This window comes from Pyricularia grisea (genome assembly GCF_004355905.1).
Source record: "Pyricularia grisea strain NI907 chromosome V map unlocalized Pyricularia_grisea_NI907_Scaffold_6, whole genome shotgun sequence".
NCBI lineage: Eukaryota > Fungi > Ascomycota > Sordariomycetes > Magnaporthales > Pyriculariaceae > Pyricularia > Pyricularia grisea.
Genome location: NW_022156719.1, coordinates 2,628,242 through 2,646,140, shown reverse-complemented (window position 1 = coordinate 2,646,140; position 17,899 = coordinate 2,628,242). Strand labels below are relative to the sequence as shown.

Below are 17,899 nucleotides of genomic sequence, written 5' to 3'. Positions count from 1 at the left end.
TCTCAATTCCTAGACGCGGCGCATTGCATTTGCGCGAACTTTTGATTGAGAATTTGAGAATTGCTCAAAGCAAAAGCCAAACGTCGCGGCGTCACATTAACCCAACTGCAAACGAGGTCTCCCTCAATAATGCGAAGCAGACACAGGGAGTCCAGCACACAATGCACATAATTAAGCCTTCATGGCTTAGCCACAGTGGTAAGTCTGACTTGACACGAAAAACCTTGATGGTTAAGTTAAGCTCGTTTTGATGATAGCACAAGGCACTGCAACACAACTAACCTAACCGTCTCATCATAGGCGAACAAAAAGATTTCGAGGTCTACAGCTGCCACATCTCCCCTGATGGCTCGAGACTGGCCACTGCGGGAGGTGATGGCCACGTCCGGGTTTGGTCCACCGAAGCTATTTACAACGCCGATAATGAGAGCTTCAGAAAACCAAGGCAGCTCTGCCACATGAGCCATCACTTGGGAACCATCCACTCGGTGCGCTTCTCTCCCAACGGTCGATACCTCGCATCCGGTGCCGACGACAAGATCATATGCATATATCAGCTCGATAGTAACCCCCCGTCCCACACGGCGACTTTTGGTACGAACACTCTCGAGACGATGACCCAGAGATCTTGCCGCTATATAGCGTAAATTCCCATACTAATCCTCAACTGCGCACAGGGACCAATGAGCCACCGCCGATTGAGAACTGGAAGACATACAAGCGCCTTGTCGGACATGAGAACGATGTTCAGGACCTAGCATGGTCCCACGACTCCTCGATCCTTGTGTCCGTCGGCCTGGACTCCAAGGTTGTCGTGTGGTCTGGGCACACCTTTGAGAAGCTCAAGACTCTGGCGGTGCATCAGAGCCATGTCAAGGGCATCACATTCGATCCCGCAAACAAATTCTTTGCTACCGCCAGCGACGACCGTACGATCAAGATATTTCGATTCACACCGCCGGCCCCAAATGCGACGCAACACGACATGGTCAACAACTTTGTGCTCGAGACCACGATTAACACTCCGTTCAAAAGCTCGCCCCTTACCACGTACTTCAGGAGGTGCTCGTGGTCGCCGGATGGCAATCACATAGCAGCCGCAAATGCCGTCAACGGTCCCGTCAGTTCTGTAGCCATCATAGAAAGAGGCAGCTGGCTGTCGGAGATCAACTTGATTGGTCACGAGGGTCCTACCGAGGTCACTCAGTTCTCGCCACGTCTATTTCACACCACGGATCCCGCCCTCGCGAATGGTAATAGCAACGGGAGCAGCAACCTGGTGACAGTCATAGCATCAGCGGGCCAGGACAAAACGCTCAGCATCTGGAACACGAATACCTCCAGACCTCTTGTTATTCTCCAGGACCTGGCATCAAAGTCGATCGCGGATTTATCATGGACGCCAGACGGCCAGGTATTGTTTGTGTGCAGTCTCGATGGTGGCATATATGCCTTGAGATTCGAGGAGGGCGAGCTTGGTTGGGTGGCGACGGCCGAGGAGAACGACAAGGCTCTACAAAAGTACAGCAGCTCGAAGAAAGGTGCCGGAACCGCTGAGGACATTGAGAGCTTGAATCTCGAGAACCAAAGCAAAGCTGGGGAGTTGCGAGGCGCAGAGAATCGCATGGGAGCACTCATGGGTGATGCCCTGGTGTCGGAAACGGGCGGCGCATCTCCTGCCGCTGCCACACCTACCACTAATGGGGTCAAAGCAGCGAACGGTGATGTGAATGGCGACTCGACTACTAGTAACGGTGACAAAGACAAGGACAAGGACAAAGATAAGGAGAAAGAAAAGGAGAAAGAAAAGGAGAAGGACAAGGAGAAGGATAAGGAGAAAGATAAAGATAAAGAGAAAGATAAGAACGACCCCAATGAAGGCGACCAGGCAGAAGAGACTGAGGCAAAGAAGGCAGAGCGTATAGCTGCGCTCAAGTCTCGAGTCACTATCACAAAGGACGGCAAGAAGAGGGTCGCGCCCATGCTGGTATCCTCTTCAGGTACGGGTACTTCATCCCTACCACAGTCCCACCTCGTTGGTAAAAGTTCGACGAAAGCTGCACAGGCCGACGCACCACAGGCTATCCTGGATCTTACCCAGCCTTTTGATGGCTTGCCCAAAGGAGGGTTGGCATCGATGCTGCTGGGCAACAAACGGAAGGCGGCTGTGCTGGAGGAGGACTACGAAGAAGATGCGACCACCAAGAAGCCTCATAATGGGCCGGTTCCTGTCCTTGTAAATGGCGTCGAAGGAACCGAACCAGCACAGCTTAAAGAGCCGGCTGATGGTGTGGTTCCTACCCCCGAGATACTGCGACCGGCTGTTTTGAGTTCCTCAATCACGTACTCTCAGGTCAGGCTTGGAGTTCCCAAGGTCAGATCGCACATATTGCGGCCGCTAGAAAGGGGCGTGCTCCAGGACGAGACTACCCTTGAGGATGCAACCAAGGTTCCCGAGAACGTCATATTCGAGGCGAGGAACCCCGTCGCACCCCGTGACCCGTCTCATGTAACGGCCACAAAACGTGGAGTGGTCCTATGGCATGATTTCCTCCCCAAGGCCGTCATGTTAGTCACCGGTAACAAGAATTTTTGGGCTGCAGCCTGCGAAGATGGTACACTGTATGTGTGGTCTCCCGCAGGCAGACGGCTACTTAGCGCTGTGGTTCTCTCGTCGCAACCGGTAATTTTGGAAAGCCGCGGGTATTGGTTGTTGTGTATAACGGCTGTTGGTCTCGTTCACGTATACAACGTCAAGACGTTCACGTCGCCATTCCCGCCAGTTTCCCTGGCGCCGATCCTGGATATAGCCATACACACACTCAGTCCCCATGGCCCGACGCCTGGCCTTGGCGTGACTTCTGCTCACTTGAACTCTGAGGGCATGGTGGTCGTCACATTGAGTAACGGAGACGGATTCCTTTATTCACCGACTATGTACTCGTGGCAGCGACTCTCTGAAACTTGGTGGGCTGTCGGGAGCCAGTACTGGAACAGCAATGACAGTTCTATCAGTGCGCTTCAGACGACCGCCGTCGGGCCCAATGAAGCACCTGCTCCAAAGTCGCAGGATGGCGTGTCGGTCTCTGCAGGCATCATACCATTCCTGGAGCGCCATACCACGAACGAGTTCTTGTTACGCGGCCGGGCGTATACTCTGCAGCGTCTTATCAAGACTCTACTGAGCCGCGAAGGTTTCGAAGGATTCGAGAGCAGCGTCAGCATTGCACATCTCGAGAACCGCATCGCCGGTGCGCTGCAGCTCGGCTCCAAGGACGAGTTCAGGCTATACCTCTTTATGTACGCGAAGCGAATAGGCGCTGAGGGACTCAGGGGCAAGGTAGAGGAGCTGCTGAATTCCCTTGTCGGTGGAGTTTTGCAGAAGCGGGTAGACGGAAAAGAGGAGGATGAGGGTTGGGGCTGGTATGGGAAGGGTGAGCTTTGTGGGTGGGACCGCAGAGAGCTTCTCAAGGGTGTTGTCATGATTCTGGGTAAGTTCTTGTCTCCAAAGTTCATTTTAATGTCACTGTACTATCATTTTACTAACTACGTCTCCCGACATTACAGGCAAGTTCAGGGAGCTTCAACGCTTGACGGTTCAGTATGCGCGCATCCTCGGGCTTACTGCCGATGGCGACGACGACGAAGACAACGCTATGTCTATTGAGCAGTGAAGCGGCTCACCCATTACCCTCCTGTACGCAGCCCTCCTGTGCGTTGCACTAACGATGGGTCGCATTCTTGATGCCAAGGCCTGTTGGTCAAGGGAACTTGAAGAGCGCTCCGGGTTTGTCTTTTTCTTCTCCTTCTTTTTTACTTCTCTTTGCTTCTTTAATCTTTTGGGGGATGGCATTTGTTGGTCTGGACATGTTCGGCGTTTCACGGAGTAAAGCGACAAAGATGCTTGGGATGACTTTTGACAAAAATCGGCTTGCGGGTCGTATTGGCTTTGAGGGCCGTTGCGACTATTGGTACCTACCCCCCCTCATCAGTGGATGGTTTTGGGGTCATTGTATATCGATGTATATGTAATCAGGCTATGACATGGTTTTACGGCTGTGGTTCTGTTTTTACGATACCACTATACCTACCTAAGGAACTTTTTTCGTATTGTGTTTTGCTATCAAGTTGTCTTCATTGCAACTAGAAATGGCATGCATTATTGGGATCTGCGACCGTTAAAAGGCTGCCCGGTCTTACTTCCTCTGTTTTAGGGGGGTGAGGAAGGCGTGCTTGATATCTGGCGACGAGTGCTTTGACAATGAGATAATCAAGTAAGTGATGGACCTAAACCCAGGTACGGAAGGCTTCAGGCAGTCACTATGGCATGCCCGGCTCTTGGCCGACGGTTGAGTGAAGTTACGAGCTAATAGACGCTTCTTCAGTTGGCAAGTAATTGCATGTTTCTTTTACAAAAGCTACATGCTCAGGTACTCACCATGCACACGGGAGACAGATGTCTAAATATACTCGACAAGACACTCGCGTCACTGGATTATGATGTACTGCCCTCGTTAGGTTATTCTATAGGCGTTGATCTCCTCGGGATCATCACCACACTCGTTTGATACCATCACGCTCACTTTATACTTTGGCTGCTTGGGGCCAACAGCCCATTACGCTCGTTTTACTAGCCGGACTCTGGCTGGAACATAACACAGATGTCATCCAGTAACCTCCCCGACCTCAAGATGGCGAGTAAGAAGCTACTCACAAGGCTGATGCGGTCAAGCAAAGCCGATTTCCGGATCACGTATTGTAAGTGGTCCCTGGGGCCTCGGGTAGTTTTCAGGGTAGACCACGATCAGCTCTGGTCTTGACTGACTTGCCCGGTTGACCCTTCATCAGACATTTACATGGACCCCAGTCTCGCCGTTGAAAACAGCAGACTCCTCGCCCGAGCCTTCAACGATCCAGCCACCAAGGGAAATTTTCGCGAGGTCAGGGTAGAAGAAGATGGGATCTCAAGCCAGGAGCCAATAGACCTTGTAGCCCTCCAAGTCAGTTTGGTTCCTAGACTTCCTATATTCTGTTGAGCCTTTGACCATGGCAGCCCAAATATCTGACACATGCACCACTCCAGATCGACGCCGCCGCGATCCCCGTAGCCTCGGGCCACGCCGGGATCCTAGCCGAGAACCGGGCGGTGCGCAAGTTCTGCACCGACACGTACCAGCTGCTCCACAACCCGGCGTTTGTCAACCGCGCTCTGGGCCTGCCCACCACGGCCCCGCTGCCGTGGACGCACCTGCACATCCGGCGGACCGATGTCGGGCCCCAAGACCCCTGTTACACGGACAAGTACTACCTCCCGCAGGCCTGGTGGCCGTGGGTCGCCGGCGCGCCGTCGGCGCACCCCACAGCCGCCCCCGGCATGGCGTGCTTTAGAATCCTGGCCCAGGCCGCGACCTGCTGCGTCGCCTCGGACCCGTCCTTGTCGCCGGTGCTGTTTGAGCAGCCCTGGTGTCTGGGCGCGTACGGCGTCGTGCTGATGAGGATGGTTGCGAGGTTCTCGCGCTGCGCGGATGAGCTTCGCCGTGAGATCGACGGCGTCCTCGGTCCGGGTGGTGTGGAGGTGCGCCACGGTCAGGCGGTGGCAGATTTGATCTACAGCCTGAGCCGGGAGATGCAAAACGTCGTGGCGGTCCTGCGCAGGAAGCACTGGGACCACTTTGGTCAGCCGTCGCGGAGCTGTCGGTTGCGCAGCAGGTACAACATATGGATAGGCGGCAGACGGCATGATGCGAGGAGGGTTTTTGAGAGGCAGCTTCTTGAAGGTGAGAGCGGGATACTGTTTAATAAAAGATTTTCGGGTTCTCTCTCTAGTCGCCGTCCAAGAGAAACAAAAAAAAAACCCCTTCCTAGACTAACATCTTCACACCCTGATCAACACATATAAAGTCCAGCAAAGCATGACCGCCGCAACAACCACCCTCCGCACCCTGGCCATGACCACCCGCCTGTCCAGCCCAGATGGCAAGTCGCCCGCGGGCCTCGCATCGGTTCTGGCCGCGACCCGGGCCAAGGTAATGACGCCCGCCGAGCGGCAGGCAGTTCTGGGGTTTGTCGCGCGAGCATGGTGCGGTGCCGATGAGCACTACAGCAACCACCCACAACCACACCCCTCGCAGACGATGATGCGAGACTCTTTGGTCCGCGGCGCACAGCGATGGGCGGGTGAGCACGACGAGGCGCGGCGGCACCTGCGCGGCCTGCTCGGCATGTGGTGGGACGTCGAGGCCTGGCTGGACCCGGCGGCGGTGAACGACGACAACCGGGCCGCTGTCGAGGGTGCGCTCGCGCCGCCGGCGTGGGCAGGGCAGGGGGAGCGCTGCGGCCTCGGGCGGCCCGCGTGGGTCCTGGGCTGTGCGGAGGCGGCGCGGTCAGTGGTCCGCGTGCCGTTCCCGGGAGGAGCCGGGGGTGGAGAGAAGGCCGGCAAAGACGCCGAGTCTAACAGGGACAGCAGCAGCAGGAGCAGCAGCACGCTATGCGGCTCCTCGGATCAAGAACCGCAATCGGCCAACTGGAGGGTCGTCTCGGGTGAGCACGACGGGGTGCCTCCGAGCTGGGTGCGACGGGCGCGCGAGATGCGTGGGATGCAATGGGTGATGATATGAAACAGCGACTGTCTTATTACTACTACATTGTATTGTATACTCTGTTCTTTGCTTTCTTCTCTTCTATTCAATTTCTTATCCTTGACATTCGTCTTTGTGATAGTCGTGAATTCAAACATGATGAGTCTGCAATATTGCTAGCCTTGGCCAAGAAGGAAGCCCTTCCAAACAACATGTGCGTTCCATATCCTGAAAAACCGGCTTCTAGGCAAAAAAATCTCGAATGGTCCTGAATGTCGCAAAACCGACATGTCCGGCAAATAACAATGCGACGCTTTGTTGGTTTGTTCTTGGCCCGACACACCTCATTTCACACAAATACGCACATAAGCGCGCCAACTGGGATACGATCTCACCGCTGGATTTCCGAACGAACCAAAAACATGACTACAAAAGTCCCCCATTTGAAAGGACATATTCGTCAGCAAAGGGGGGCGGTAAGGCTACATAAAAAAAAAGGAAGGAGAAAAAAAAATATATAGGTGCAACATGGTTCTCGGCCGCAATATCCCGTGGCAAATGAGGCTCACCCTTTACGAGCGGCGGAGAACCAGATCTGTTTTATTTTATTTTATTTTATATATCCAAGGGCGCACTGTAATTGGATATATTATTTTTGTCCTGGTCATTTTATTGAATTCTTTTTTTTTTTTTTAAATCCTCCCAGGGGCGCAAGGGGTTAGAAAGTAGTAAAAGACCGGCGCCAGGGGTGGTCAGGCATTATTAATTAACATTAGCCCCTTGGGAGGATAAAAAAAAAAAAAAAAAAAGACAGCTTGGCTGCAACTTTTTTTGTTATTCTAGACTAAATTGGATCATGGTTTGATTTGTGCCGGTGCCACCCCCATCCTGTAACACAAAATAAGATGCAATTGCCATTTGTTGGAAGATAATAATAGGGGTAGTAAGCTGCCTAGAAAAAAAAAATACTAAAACTTAGCAAACCCGGACTAGCGTTCAGTGGTCGAGCTATGAATTGACGGGCGCATGGATGTAATGTTTTGCACGAGTGGTGAAGAAGAAAGAAAAAATTCCCCGACCCCATGGCCAAAAAAAAATCAAAATCGTTAATATCACAGTAACATTTGTGTGGGACCGGGATTGCAGATCAATGACCGTGCTGAAAAAAAAAAAATAAAAAAAAAAAAAAAAAAAAAAAAAAAAAAAAAAAAAAAAAAAACATATATGAAAAAAGGAGACAGAATGAAAGTGAACCAACAGATAGTGCGGACGATTAGCACCGATATTTTCTCAGACTGGCAGAAAGTTGGTGCGACGCGTCGAATCAATACCGGGTTACTGGTTTTTAGCAAACCCACCCATTTGATGTACCCCATACCTTAGGTGGTCACCGAGTGATTGGTCCATTGGTTGAATGAACCAGGACAACCGCCAAGTGACGCCCATGGAAATACACGTGCATGATTGGCTGTTATCATGCATCACAATGTACACAGCCGCCGCCTTGTGTCGCAGAAACGACGACCCAATTAACATGAATTTCCGAAACTGCCAAGATATCTTGATTATCATCACTGAAACAAGCGGATAGGTTTTTTGGTAGTTTTTTCAGATATACTCTTTGATTCTATGCAGAAGTTAAAAGTATAGACAAGAAGGAACACTGTGGAATCTATGGTCATGGAAGCGAAAGCAATCCCCTTTGTTGACTGATCCAATACTCAATGTATGCCCGTCATGCAAAATGATACCCTCCAAGACAGGTTGATGCAATGATGATTACCGTGAGGTCCCGCGCAATGGAGCAGAGAAAAACAAATTGGTATAAAAAAAAAGCTTGCAGTACAATAAAGTATCAAACAGACGAAAAAAGTTCATACAGTCAAAACCGCCGCCCCCCACCCCCCTAAAAAAATCACATGTTTATACTGATATTTTTTTTGCTGGTTTTTGTAGCTTGTTTTATTTGCTCAGTTTACAGAAGCATGTAGCCCAGACCGGCGGCACCGGCGAGGACAAAGTTGGGAAGGTTGGCAATAGCGGCACCAGTGGCAGCCGGGGTGGAGCTCGTCTGCGAGGCAGCGGTGCTACCCGAGCCGTTGGTCTGGCTGCTGCCCGAGCTGCTGCCGTTAGTGGCGCGGGTGGCAGTGGCGATGGTCGAGGCACCAGTAGCGGTGCTGTTGCTAGTCTTGGTGCTGGAGCCCGAGGTGCTGTTGCTGCTGCTGCTGCTGTCGCCCTTCACGACCTTGATGCTCTCCCAGCTGCCCGAGCGGTCGGTGTAGACGTACTCAGTGGCACCAGTCGAGTAGTCAGTGACCTTGATCGACTCGTAGATGGCGGTGAAGGGACCCTTGGAGAAGTCAGCCAGACCGCCAGCCCAGTCGATGGTGCCCTGGTTGCCGCCCTTGGCACCACCAACCCAGGTGCCGATGCGGATCTGGCAGGGGGTCTGGGGGTAGCCGTTGGCGCCAGCGGTAGTCTCGGAGCGCTTCAGGGTGCGGACGACGTTGCCGTTGACGATCCACTGGAGCTGGTCCTTGGTCCAGTCGAGGGTGTAGGTCAGGAAGTTATCCATGCCGTTAGACGGGAGGTTGTGGAACTGGCCACGGCCATAGACCGTGTCGTTGCCCTTTGAGAAGTAGTTGCTCTGAACACGCATCTGGTCGTTTCCGACGTGCTCCTGTAAAGACAAAATCAGTAAACTGCTCACGCCAAAAGTGTGCCATATGACCGCCATAATATCATATAAAGACAAACTTACCCAGTCAATCTCGTCAAGGTCATCCGACTGCAGCACAATGGAGCTGACAATACCAGCACCGGGAGCAGCCTTGAACTTAACCTCAACCTTGCCTCCGAAGATGTAAGAGTTGGAAACGAGGGTAGGAGCCTGGCCGGACTCAGAGATGGTGAACTCGGCACCCTTGGAGGTAACCTTGTAGGTGGTGCCGTCCAGCTTCTTGAAGAAGCCAGTCGTGTCGTCTCCCTTTGTGAAGTCGATCTCGATAGACTTGCCCAGAGCCTTGTCGTTGGGGCAGTCATCCCTCAAGATGGGGCTGCAGGAGGTGTGAGTCTGAGCCGTGGCAACAGAGGCCAGGAGGGCCATAAGGCCAGCAGAGATGGTCTTGGTGTACATTGCTGTTGTTGTCTGTTCCTTGTATACGATAGAAGATAAAGTTCTTTTGTCTCGGGACTTTCAAAAAAACAAAACAAGTTGATCCAAAATATGCCTTGATGGGAAGAATCCGGGAGAGCAAAGCAAATTTAAATCAAAAGTGATCGGATTTTGTTTTTGTTGGTTCTTGGAGTGCTCGGACTGGCGTCGGAAAGAAAAAAAAAAAGAGGTGGTCCAAGAAGGAATGATTAGCGAAAGTCGGGTTCAATTACTTTTGTCTGAGCGAGAGTCTGAAAGAAAATTATAATCTAGAGGAGGAAGGAAGAAAGATGTCCAACACTAAAAGATGTGCGAGATGAGGAGAAGAAAGAGAGGGAAGGTGGCACATTGAATGCAAGGTGAGAGGAAGGACGATGGCCGACTTTATTCCAACTTATTTGGGACCCCTTGGCAGGGACGGACGGCGGGATTGATTGACTGCCTGCCTGACTGTAAGGTAGGAAGGTATGTAACATTGAACCAGATGAACCCCTGCCCAGAACCGTCAAGTGAAGGGGAGGGAGCCTTGCGACCGAATAAGGAGCGGGGTGGAGTGAAGCCCTGCAGGTTACAGGGGTGGCTGGACTCAATCACCCCTGCAGCCTAATGGGGCCGGGGCGTGACGCCCTACTAACTCGTACGTGATTCTAATTAAATAGTGGTGCTATAGCTACTGGCTACTACTGGTAAACAAAAAACCGTATTACAGTAGGTGATGGCGACTCAAAGCACATAACACAGGTAAACCAGGACCAGGGTGTGTTTGCTTCTCAGTGTGAGAAACGGTCTTGGTGGATCTTTCCCACCGTCTCTTGGCTAGGCTGAGGTTTCCACTGCGCGTTTGGGATTTTTCGAATTGGCTCGTGTTACTTTCCTACCTAGGTACCTTACCTACCTACCAAGCTTGCAAGCCACCTACCTACCTTTACCCACCCAACCCAGGAGCACAGCTGGAGGCAAGGCGAAAACAAAAAGTGATCGCTACTGTACTCCGTAAGGTGCAGAAGGGATTTCCCGCCAAGCTATGCCACTATCCCTAGCAGGCGCTGCCCAGACTTGTACCGAGAAAGCCGTCAGATTCTGAGCAGCGCGGCGTTGTGATGTACCAATGGGGTAAGGTAAGCGGCCCAATCCAAGTTGGTAACCGAAATGACCATATTGTTGGCGTTGGCACGCACCGCCGAATTTTCTCTTCGCGTGATGCCGCGTGTTCCTCTTGATGGGTCTTGAAATAACGGGGTCGGCACGCAAATGAGATATGTCCATTGGCCAAACCAAACGATTACGTTACGAGTAGTTAATTAAGTACGTAGTCAGTTAAGGTAATTAATTAGGTAGTTGACCGTTTGTGATCAAATGAATCGGGCATGTTCGTAAGCATGATCGTACCTATGTATGTGAGCATCTTTACTGAAACTAGTAGTGCATGCAAGGTATTTCTTTTTCATCGTTCCGGTAAGTGTCTTGTCAGCTTGAATCATTGTCGGCCGACGCCGAAAACCTGGAGAAGGTCCAGGTTGGTAAATGGTCCTAATTCGTGATGGGTAAAAAAAAAAAAAAACTGCATTCGATGACTGACTGACTGACTGACTACCCTACCTTACCTATCCGAAAAAGGTAACGTGCCATGCTCTTGGCGTGGCTAAGAAAAGACAGTAACACGAGGTCATCCCGCCTCTTTCATCCAACAGCCTGGGTGTGGCCTCTTTTACGGGTCGCATGGGCGATGCACAATGAGATACGGCAAGAAACCTTTTTTTTTCTCTCCATGACTGATTGCTGATGCTTTGCAGTAGACCTTACCTTAGTACGACAAGCTGCTGGAGAAGGTTGTGTGGCGTTGTCCGCTGCGGGTGTGATGTGTATGCGCGCCGCTAAAGCTGAGCAACGTACCACATAGATCTGCTGCGACGATGATCGCTGCTTCCGTTGAATTGAATCAATTGAGCAGCGAAATGGGGAGACGTGTGACGTGATTTTTTTTTTCCTCCCCCCCCCCCCCCCCCCCCCCAAACTTGTTGCGTTTTTGGCTTGCGGGATGCTGATCAATTTTTTATTTTCAATCCTTTTGCTCGGTTGTTCATCCGACAACCCGCACAAGCCGTGTTTGTGATATTGTTTATTATTGACTGATTTACTGACTGACCTTTGGATCTAGGATATTTTTGACGCTGCTACTGCGATGTCATTTTGTACTTGGCGAGACCCCTTGTCGATCATCCCCGTGGTCCAACTTCCATACTACTGCATGGAACCTTACTACGTTGTAGTGCTATACTTCCCGTCGTAGTTCTTGGCGATTGCCTACGGAGTACCACTGTTGCATTTTTTTTTTCTTTGCTATGAATCGCATTCGAGGTATAATGATTTTAAAGTAACTACAACCACATCACTTGCTCCTCTTTTTTTTTTTTATTTTTTTTTTTTTCATATTTTAATTACCTGTTAACTCACCCCTACTGGATAATACCAAATGGCAAGCCAACCCAAGCCATCATCTTGTTTTGGCGGGTTTGGTCGTTTGGTGCTGAAACAGGGGTCATGCGTGGGTGGCGGGGCGACAAGCCAAAAGCTCAAGCCAGAAAATCCCCCCCTCGGTTTGTTTGAATGGCTCATGAGCCAAAAAGCCAAAAAAGAGGCTGAGAGAAAAGTAAGGGAAAGAAACAAGAGTTTCGCCCTTTGACTGGTTCCCCCCAGTTAAAAACTCCACAAGCCTCGTTCCAAGTTCACAGACCTTTTGCCCATCCCGAGCCACTGATGCACGTTTTACGCTCCCTGTCCTCGATGCTCTCAAACGCGCAAGGGAGGAGTGAGACAAACCAGTCGCCCTTTAGCACGTTTGCACGTCTTTTTTTGCAGGTCTTTTGCCTGTCCCATCAAATAAATGATTTGCCGCTATTATTATTCTTATTTTTTCTGCGATTCGTAAGACCGCGGTTTGGGGCACATGCCAATTGGATCCGAAAGGTAGCAGGCAGCTGTGCTCTACTGGGATCAATTGAACTTGATTGTCTCGACCGCGCCACATTCTAGTTCCACCATAGCACAGCACATCGGCGCGGAGGCCGAGGAGCGAGTTTTGATTGATATTGGAGAGATAAAGCCGTTGCTAGTTAAAAATTCTGGACTCTATTTCTAGCCTCTGAATTTCCCGTCAGGCGGACGTGACCATCTCAAATCTTTTCTTTTTATGTCCATGTCTAGGACTAGGCCCGGTTGGCTTGATCGTTGTAACGTTTCCGCTTTGCTTATTCTACTTGGTTTACTTTCAGCTGGTCATGCCTGACTCTGATTGCGATTCTCTCTAGACCGAGAACCACGATAGCTTCACTTGACTTTGTGATAACATCGTGGCGGTGTCTTTTTTTGTGTGGGAATAAAATCGCCGTGTATATGGCATTGTGGAACGACCCCTGCTCCCAGAGAAGATTCGATTCCAATGCAACGGGGGATCCTGGTTTAGCCAAAGATGGATGGCAAAGATGATTGATTGACTGGGTCCTCCGTTCTACGGCTCACTCCGCAACCGTTTTCCCGTCGTGTTACTAAAGACGATGTCACATAAAATGGAAGTCAATTACGGTCAACCGGAAGGCAACGTTCTAATTTTAACACTTTCGGGGTTTCTCGTGACCCTTTTTTTTTTTTTACGAGTGAACTGGAGACAGAAAAATCTCGTGTCTCTTTCAATAGTTCACTCCTTTTCATATAAGCACCATACATACATACCCTGCAGGCGCAGAGCCACATCAATGACATTTCAACCTTTGTAGACATCGGACGAATATAGGAGAGAATTTGAGGGACAAAAATAAAAACAAAAAGACAAAAAGGTCACCGAACTCATGGGATTATATCGATTGCATGCGTGTCATGACATAGAGGTCCCTCTCGATGCCATCCGATCAATCGTCGCTAGGGTACCTGTGCCGTCCCGTTCAAGCAGCTACACAATTTTTAGTAGCATATCGTTGATGCGACGATTCAAGATTTTCATGTCGTCTCAAATTAAGAAGACATCTTTATGGACTATGCATATGCTTTTTTTTCCCTTCCTTTTTTGGTCCTTTTTTTTTCCTTTTTTTTCCCTTTTTTTTTTTTTTTTTTTTTTTTTTTTTTTTCTTCTTTTCGTCATGCCATCATACCAGACTGATTATCTTCTAGTCTAGTCTAGACTAATTCTAGTAATTACTGCAGATCTGGTTTCATTAATGTCCTTGTTTATGTGTCATTTTTTTTTTTTTTGGGATGCCAAAGAAGGAAAGAATATAGAAAAAGTCTATTCGCTTTTTTTTTTAATTGCTTGGCAGTGGAGCTGCTCAATGCTGAATAAATACCGGGGTTTGTTTTTGATCGTTGCTCATCTCAAACACGGCGATTCTTTGCCTCTTCAGGGATCTCGAGACGAGCACCAGCCCCATGCTCTTCAATCTGAAGCACGCTTCAACTGGGAAGTTGACTAAAAGTAAACATTGGCCTGTCTATTTTTTGCTGTTTGAGGGGTTTTCTTCCTTGCTTTTCCATGTTTTTGCCCTACCTTACCTACTGTGCACTACCTACGAAGGAAGCTATCTACCATACCTTGCATACCTACATACAGTAAGTAGTATGGAAAGGAGCTTGATGCTTGATTACCACCAACAGTGTCATCCCTCCTGCTACAGTACCTTGTGCAGAGCATCCTATCCAACCTACTTTATTACTGCTGATCAATTGAGTGGTCCGTCTATGGTCAGAATGTGGTCAATTACATGGTACTGTGATCGACTCTAGATCGCCGTTGTTGTTATTGGGTTGCTAGCTAATTACCATACAAAGTGAAGGCAACTCCGTTTGCGTGGTCTTCATTTCGTGCCCGCTTTAATATTAGGCAGCTAAACCCTAGAAAGAGTCCAAGTCTCCATCTGGAAGTGACCTTTCGGTCGGTGTACATACTGTATATTACGTATATGTATGTCATCCCTCATGCCCATTTTCTCGCTGACTAGTACACTCTCGGGTGGGTGCCAAGACGAATCCCATCGGGTCCCCTTTCACCCGAGAAGAACCTCTCCCACATACCCTGTACCCCATCTTTGCCCACAGTCGTCTAAGGTACCTACCTCCCTAGGTACTCTGAAATGAGAAAAGAAAGGGGGCACAGCAGGACAAATCGCGCCGAAATCCCGGTGCCAATGCCACAGCAACTTGTCCCGGACTGCTACCCTGCAACCCGGCTTCACCAGAGGCCCGACCTGTGGTTAATGCAGTGGCTTCTTTGTTCGCGTTGCCGTCCTCGATTGAAATCCTTAAGCGAGGAGACTCCCCGGGCAGCCGGTCCGGCCGGGCAGCCGCACCTCTTCCTTTGATCGAAAATATCGAGCCAATTCTCGATTTCAGCTCATGTCGAGGGCTGCAATCGGTCTAGTTCTATGCATGCATGGTACTTTACCCCATCAATATGCGTCCTTGCAGGTTCGATCCTTCACGCTTCTTTTGAGTCCATGATGGTTCAATACGCTGTTTTGACTACGTTTGTATGTTTGTATGTCATCGTAATGTGTATGTCTATAAGTGTATCATCAAAGAGTATAAAAATCGGCCTTCCGATGTGAAAGAATGGCAGCCCTTTCGCCTTTTGAGATCTTGACAGCCATCGAGCTGTGTTGGAAACTCTAGTTCTAGTCATTCCAAGCTTCATTGAACATGCATCGAGCTGCCTTGGTCATGGTGGTAGGCTGGTCGTCTCAACTCATAAGGGCCCAGACTAATGTGACATCGAACGTTTACTCGGCAGGCGGCCTGACGGTGCTCACGTATAATGACTTGAGCAGTAAGATTACCCTCCACCTCAAGTCTAATTAACGGTATGTTATATAAGCTAAACCTGTCTTGCTCCTAACAGACGACCCGAAGAACGGCTCTGCTGCCGTCCTCGTCCATGCCCTGGCCGACTTTCTCGGTGCCGAGGAATCGTGCCACAAGCTAGGCGAGACGCTATGGAGCCCCGACACAGCCAGCTTCACAGATGGCCTCAACAGCTCGCTGTCTTACCAGATCTGGCAGGAAAACTTTCCAGAGACGCAGCTGTTCTGGGTGTCCAAGGCTTCGTCTGGCGACTGCCGGGCTATCGACTACCGCGGAGAGCTGACGGAAGTCGACTGCGCGGGCCAGGGGAGCAGCAAGCTCCCGGCGCTGTGCACGCAGTCAGCGCCCGTGATGACCACCGACACCAACAACGATCGCACCGACTTCGTCGTCAACCAGCGCGCCGGCGACCTAGTCTACCAGGGCTTCCGCGACTTCTTCGTGTGGAAGTTCAGGGGCATCCGGTTCGCTGCCAAACCTGAACGCTTTGAATATGCTCGGCCGTACGAGCCAACGCCAGAGGAGCGCACTGCCCCCATCCCAGCCCTGTTTGCCTTGCCAGAGGTGAGTTGTATTACCCATGTGTCCGGTGTTCTATGACCGTATGCCCTCGACGATGCAGCTTGTCCTTTTTTTTTTTTTTTTTTTTTTTTTTTTGTTCAGGCTCTGACTGCTTTCCATTATCGTCCGTATCTAGTGCTTACAAGTACCCGGAGAAGTCCGTAACGGAAGCAGTGAGGACTGCCTCGGTATCAACATCTGGACACCCTACCTGCCACCAACTGGATCACCCTCATGCAAGGGGTCATCGACAACGCCGGTGCCCAAGCGTCTCAAGCCCGTCATGTTTTATATCTACGGCGGCGCCCTCAGGATCGGCTCGGGGAGGAACGTCTACACGGACGGGACCATGCTCGCATCGCGCGGCGACGTCGTCGTCGTCACGGTCAACTACCGCGTCGGCTCGCTCGGGTGGATGGTGCTCGGCGACGGGGTCCACAACGGCAACTACGGCCTCTCGGACGTGATCACAGGCCTCGAGTGGGTCAAGGAGAACATTGCCAGCTTCGGCGGCGACCCGGACCGCATCACCATCTTTGGCTACTCGGCCGGCGCCTGGCTGACACGCGCCGTCATGGCGAGCCCCAAGGCCAAAGGCCTCTTCTACGCCGCCATCGCCCAGTCCGGCACGGCCGGCATGTACATGGCCGAGGAGCCCAGGCAGGAGGCACCCCTGACCAACGAGGCGGGCTTTGCTTACAAGTACGATTCCATAGAGTGGGCCTGGGAGAACTTGGGCAAGAGAGTTGTGTCCCAGGTGGGCTGCGCCACCGACGAGACAGCCATCGGGTGCCTGCGCGCCGTCGACGGCACGGCTTTCCTCAATACCTCGATTTACGCCATCGGAATCACAGTCGACGGCGAATACCTGGACTCGGACAGGCTGACAGTCAACAGCAGCAACAGCTACGCTTCTGACGTAGCCTTCATGACGGGCATGGACCGCGACGAGGCCGGCAACAGCATCACGAGCATCCCCGCGGGCATACCCCTTGCCGACATAATACCAAGCCTAATCCCCGTCGTCCACCGCGAAGCCATGATAGCAGCCGTCAGAAGCCCGGCCTTTGGCATCCCGTCGGACCCGACCCCGGAAGAGGCGCTGGACGGCGCCATCCGCGTCGTCACCGACGCCTTCTTCACGTGCACAGAGCAGGCCACCGTCTACAGCGCGGCGCGCCACTCGGCCTTCGAGTCGCTCTGGGCCTACCGCTTCAACCGCACCTACAACTTCCCCGGCTACACCAAGCCGCACTGCGACACGACGGACCCGGAGCAGCTCGAGTACAAAAAGTGCCACGGGGGAGACCACCTCCTGCTGTTTGGCACCATGCGCCGCGGCGGGCTCCCCGACCGCGACGGCCTCGACCTGCCCTTTTCGCGCGTCGCCATGGACCACTGGGCCGCCTTTGGCACCAACCGCGACCCGAACCCGGACCCGGCCTACCTCGCCGCCAGGGGCTACTGGGACACGCTCGAGACGCTGCAGAGGCTGGGCCCCTGGGAGAGGGCCGACGGCTCGACCAGCACCCCGATCCGGCTGTTGCAGGTCCAGGCGAGGATGGATGCCTACTCCGAGATCGAGCAGTGCGAGGTTCTGGGGCAGCCGCTGGACTATTTTGAGCCCGGCTCTTCCGCAAAGAACTAATGAGGAAGTCGCACTGTTTCTGGGGTTGCGAGTAATCTGATATTATAACTCTGATATATCTTCATCTGGTGACAGGAGTGGGATGAACAATAGGGCAGATGCAAATGTCAT

At 51.6% G+C, this 17,899-nt stretch overlaps 4 protein-coding genes across 4 annotated transcripts; 3 read left to right on the top strand and 1 right to left on the bottom strand.

Moving 5' to 3' along the window:
* Nucleotides 1-54: 54 nt before the first annotated feature.
* Nucleotides 55-4,049, top strand: PgNI_08747 (uncharacterized protein). Its single transcript, XM_031128739.1, has 4 exons — nt 55-198; nt 301-594; nt 678-3,491; nt 3,568-4,049. Exons 1-4 carry the CDS (start codon nt 162-164, stop codon nt 3,672-3,674), a joined length of 3,252 nt encoding a protein of 1,083 aa, XP_030978446.1. The 5' UTR covers nt 55-161; the 3' UTR covers nt 3,675-4,049.
* Nucleotides 4,050-4,661: 612 nt separating this feature from the next.
* Nucleotides 4,662-6,617, top strand: PgNI_08746 (uncharacterized protein; the record flags this gene model as incomplete). The annotated part of the gene is made up of 4 exons (XM_031128738.1): nt 4,662-4,758; nt 4,849-5,000; nt 5,084-5,777; nt 5,902-6,617. 4 exons carry the CDS (start codon nt 4,662-4,664, stop codon nt 6,615-6,617), a joined length of 1,659 nt encoding a protein of 552 aa, XP_030978445.1.
* A 1,564-nt stretch (nt 6,618-8,181) lies between these two features.
* Nucleotides 8,182-10,080, bottom strand: PgNI_08745 (uncharacterized protein). Its single transcript, XM_031128737.1, has 2 exons — nt 9,340-10,080; nt 8,182-9,258 (listed from the first exon to the last, which is right to left on the bottom strand). The coding sequence occupies exons 1-2, from the start codon at nt 9,712-9,714 to the stop codon at nt 8,554-8,556; spliced, it is 1,080 nt and encodes a 359-aa protein (XP_030979091.1). The 5' UTR covers nt 9,715-10,080; the 3' UTR covers nt 8,182-8,553.
* Nucleotides 10,081-15,417: 5,337 nt separating this feature from the next.
* Nucleotides 15,418-17,788, top strand: PgNI_08744 (uncharacterized protein; the record flags this gene model as incomplete). Its single annotated transcript, XM_031128736.1, has 3 exons — nt 15,418-15,544; nt 15,617-16,143; nt 16,277-17,788. 3 exons carry the CDS (start codon nt 15,418-15,420, stop codon nt 17,786-17,788), a joined length of 2,166 nt encoding a protein of 721 aa, XP_030978444.1.
* Between the last annotated feature and the right edge of the window lie 111 nt (nt 17,789-17,899).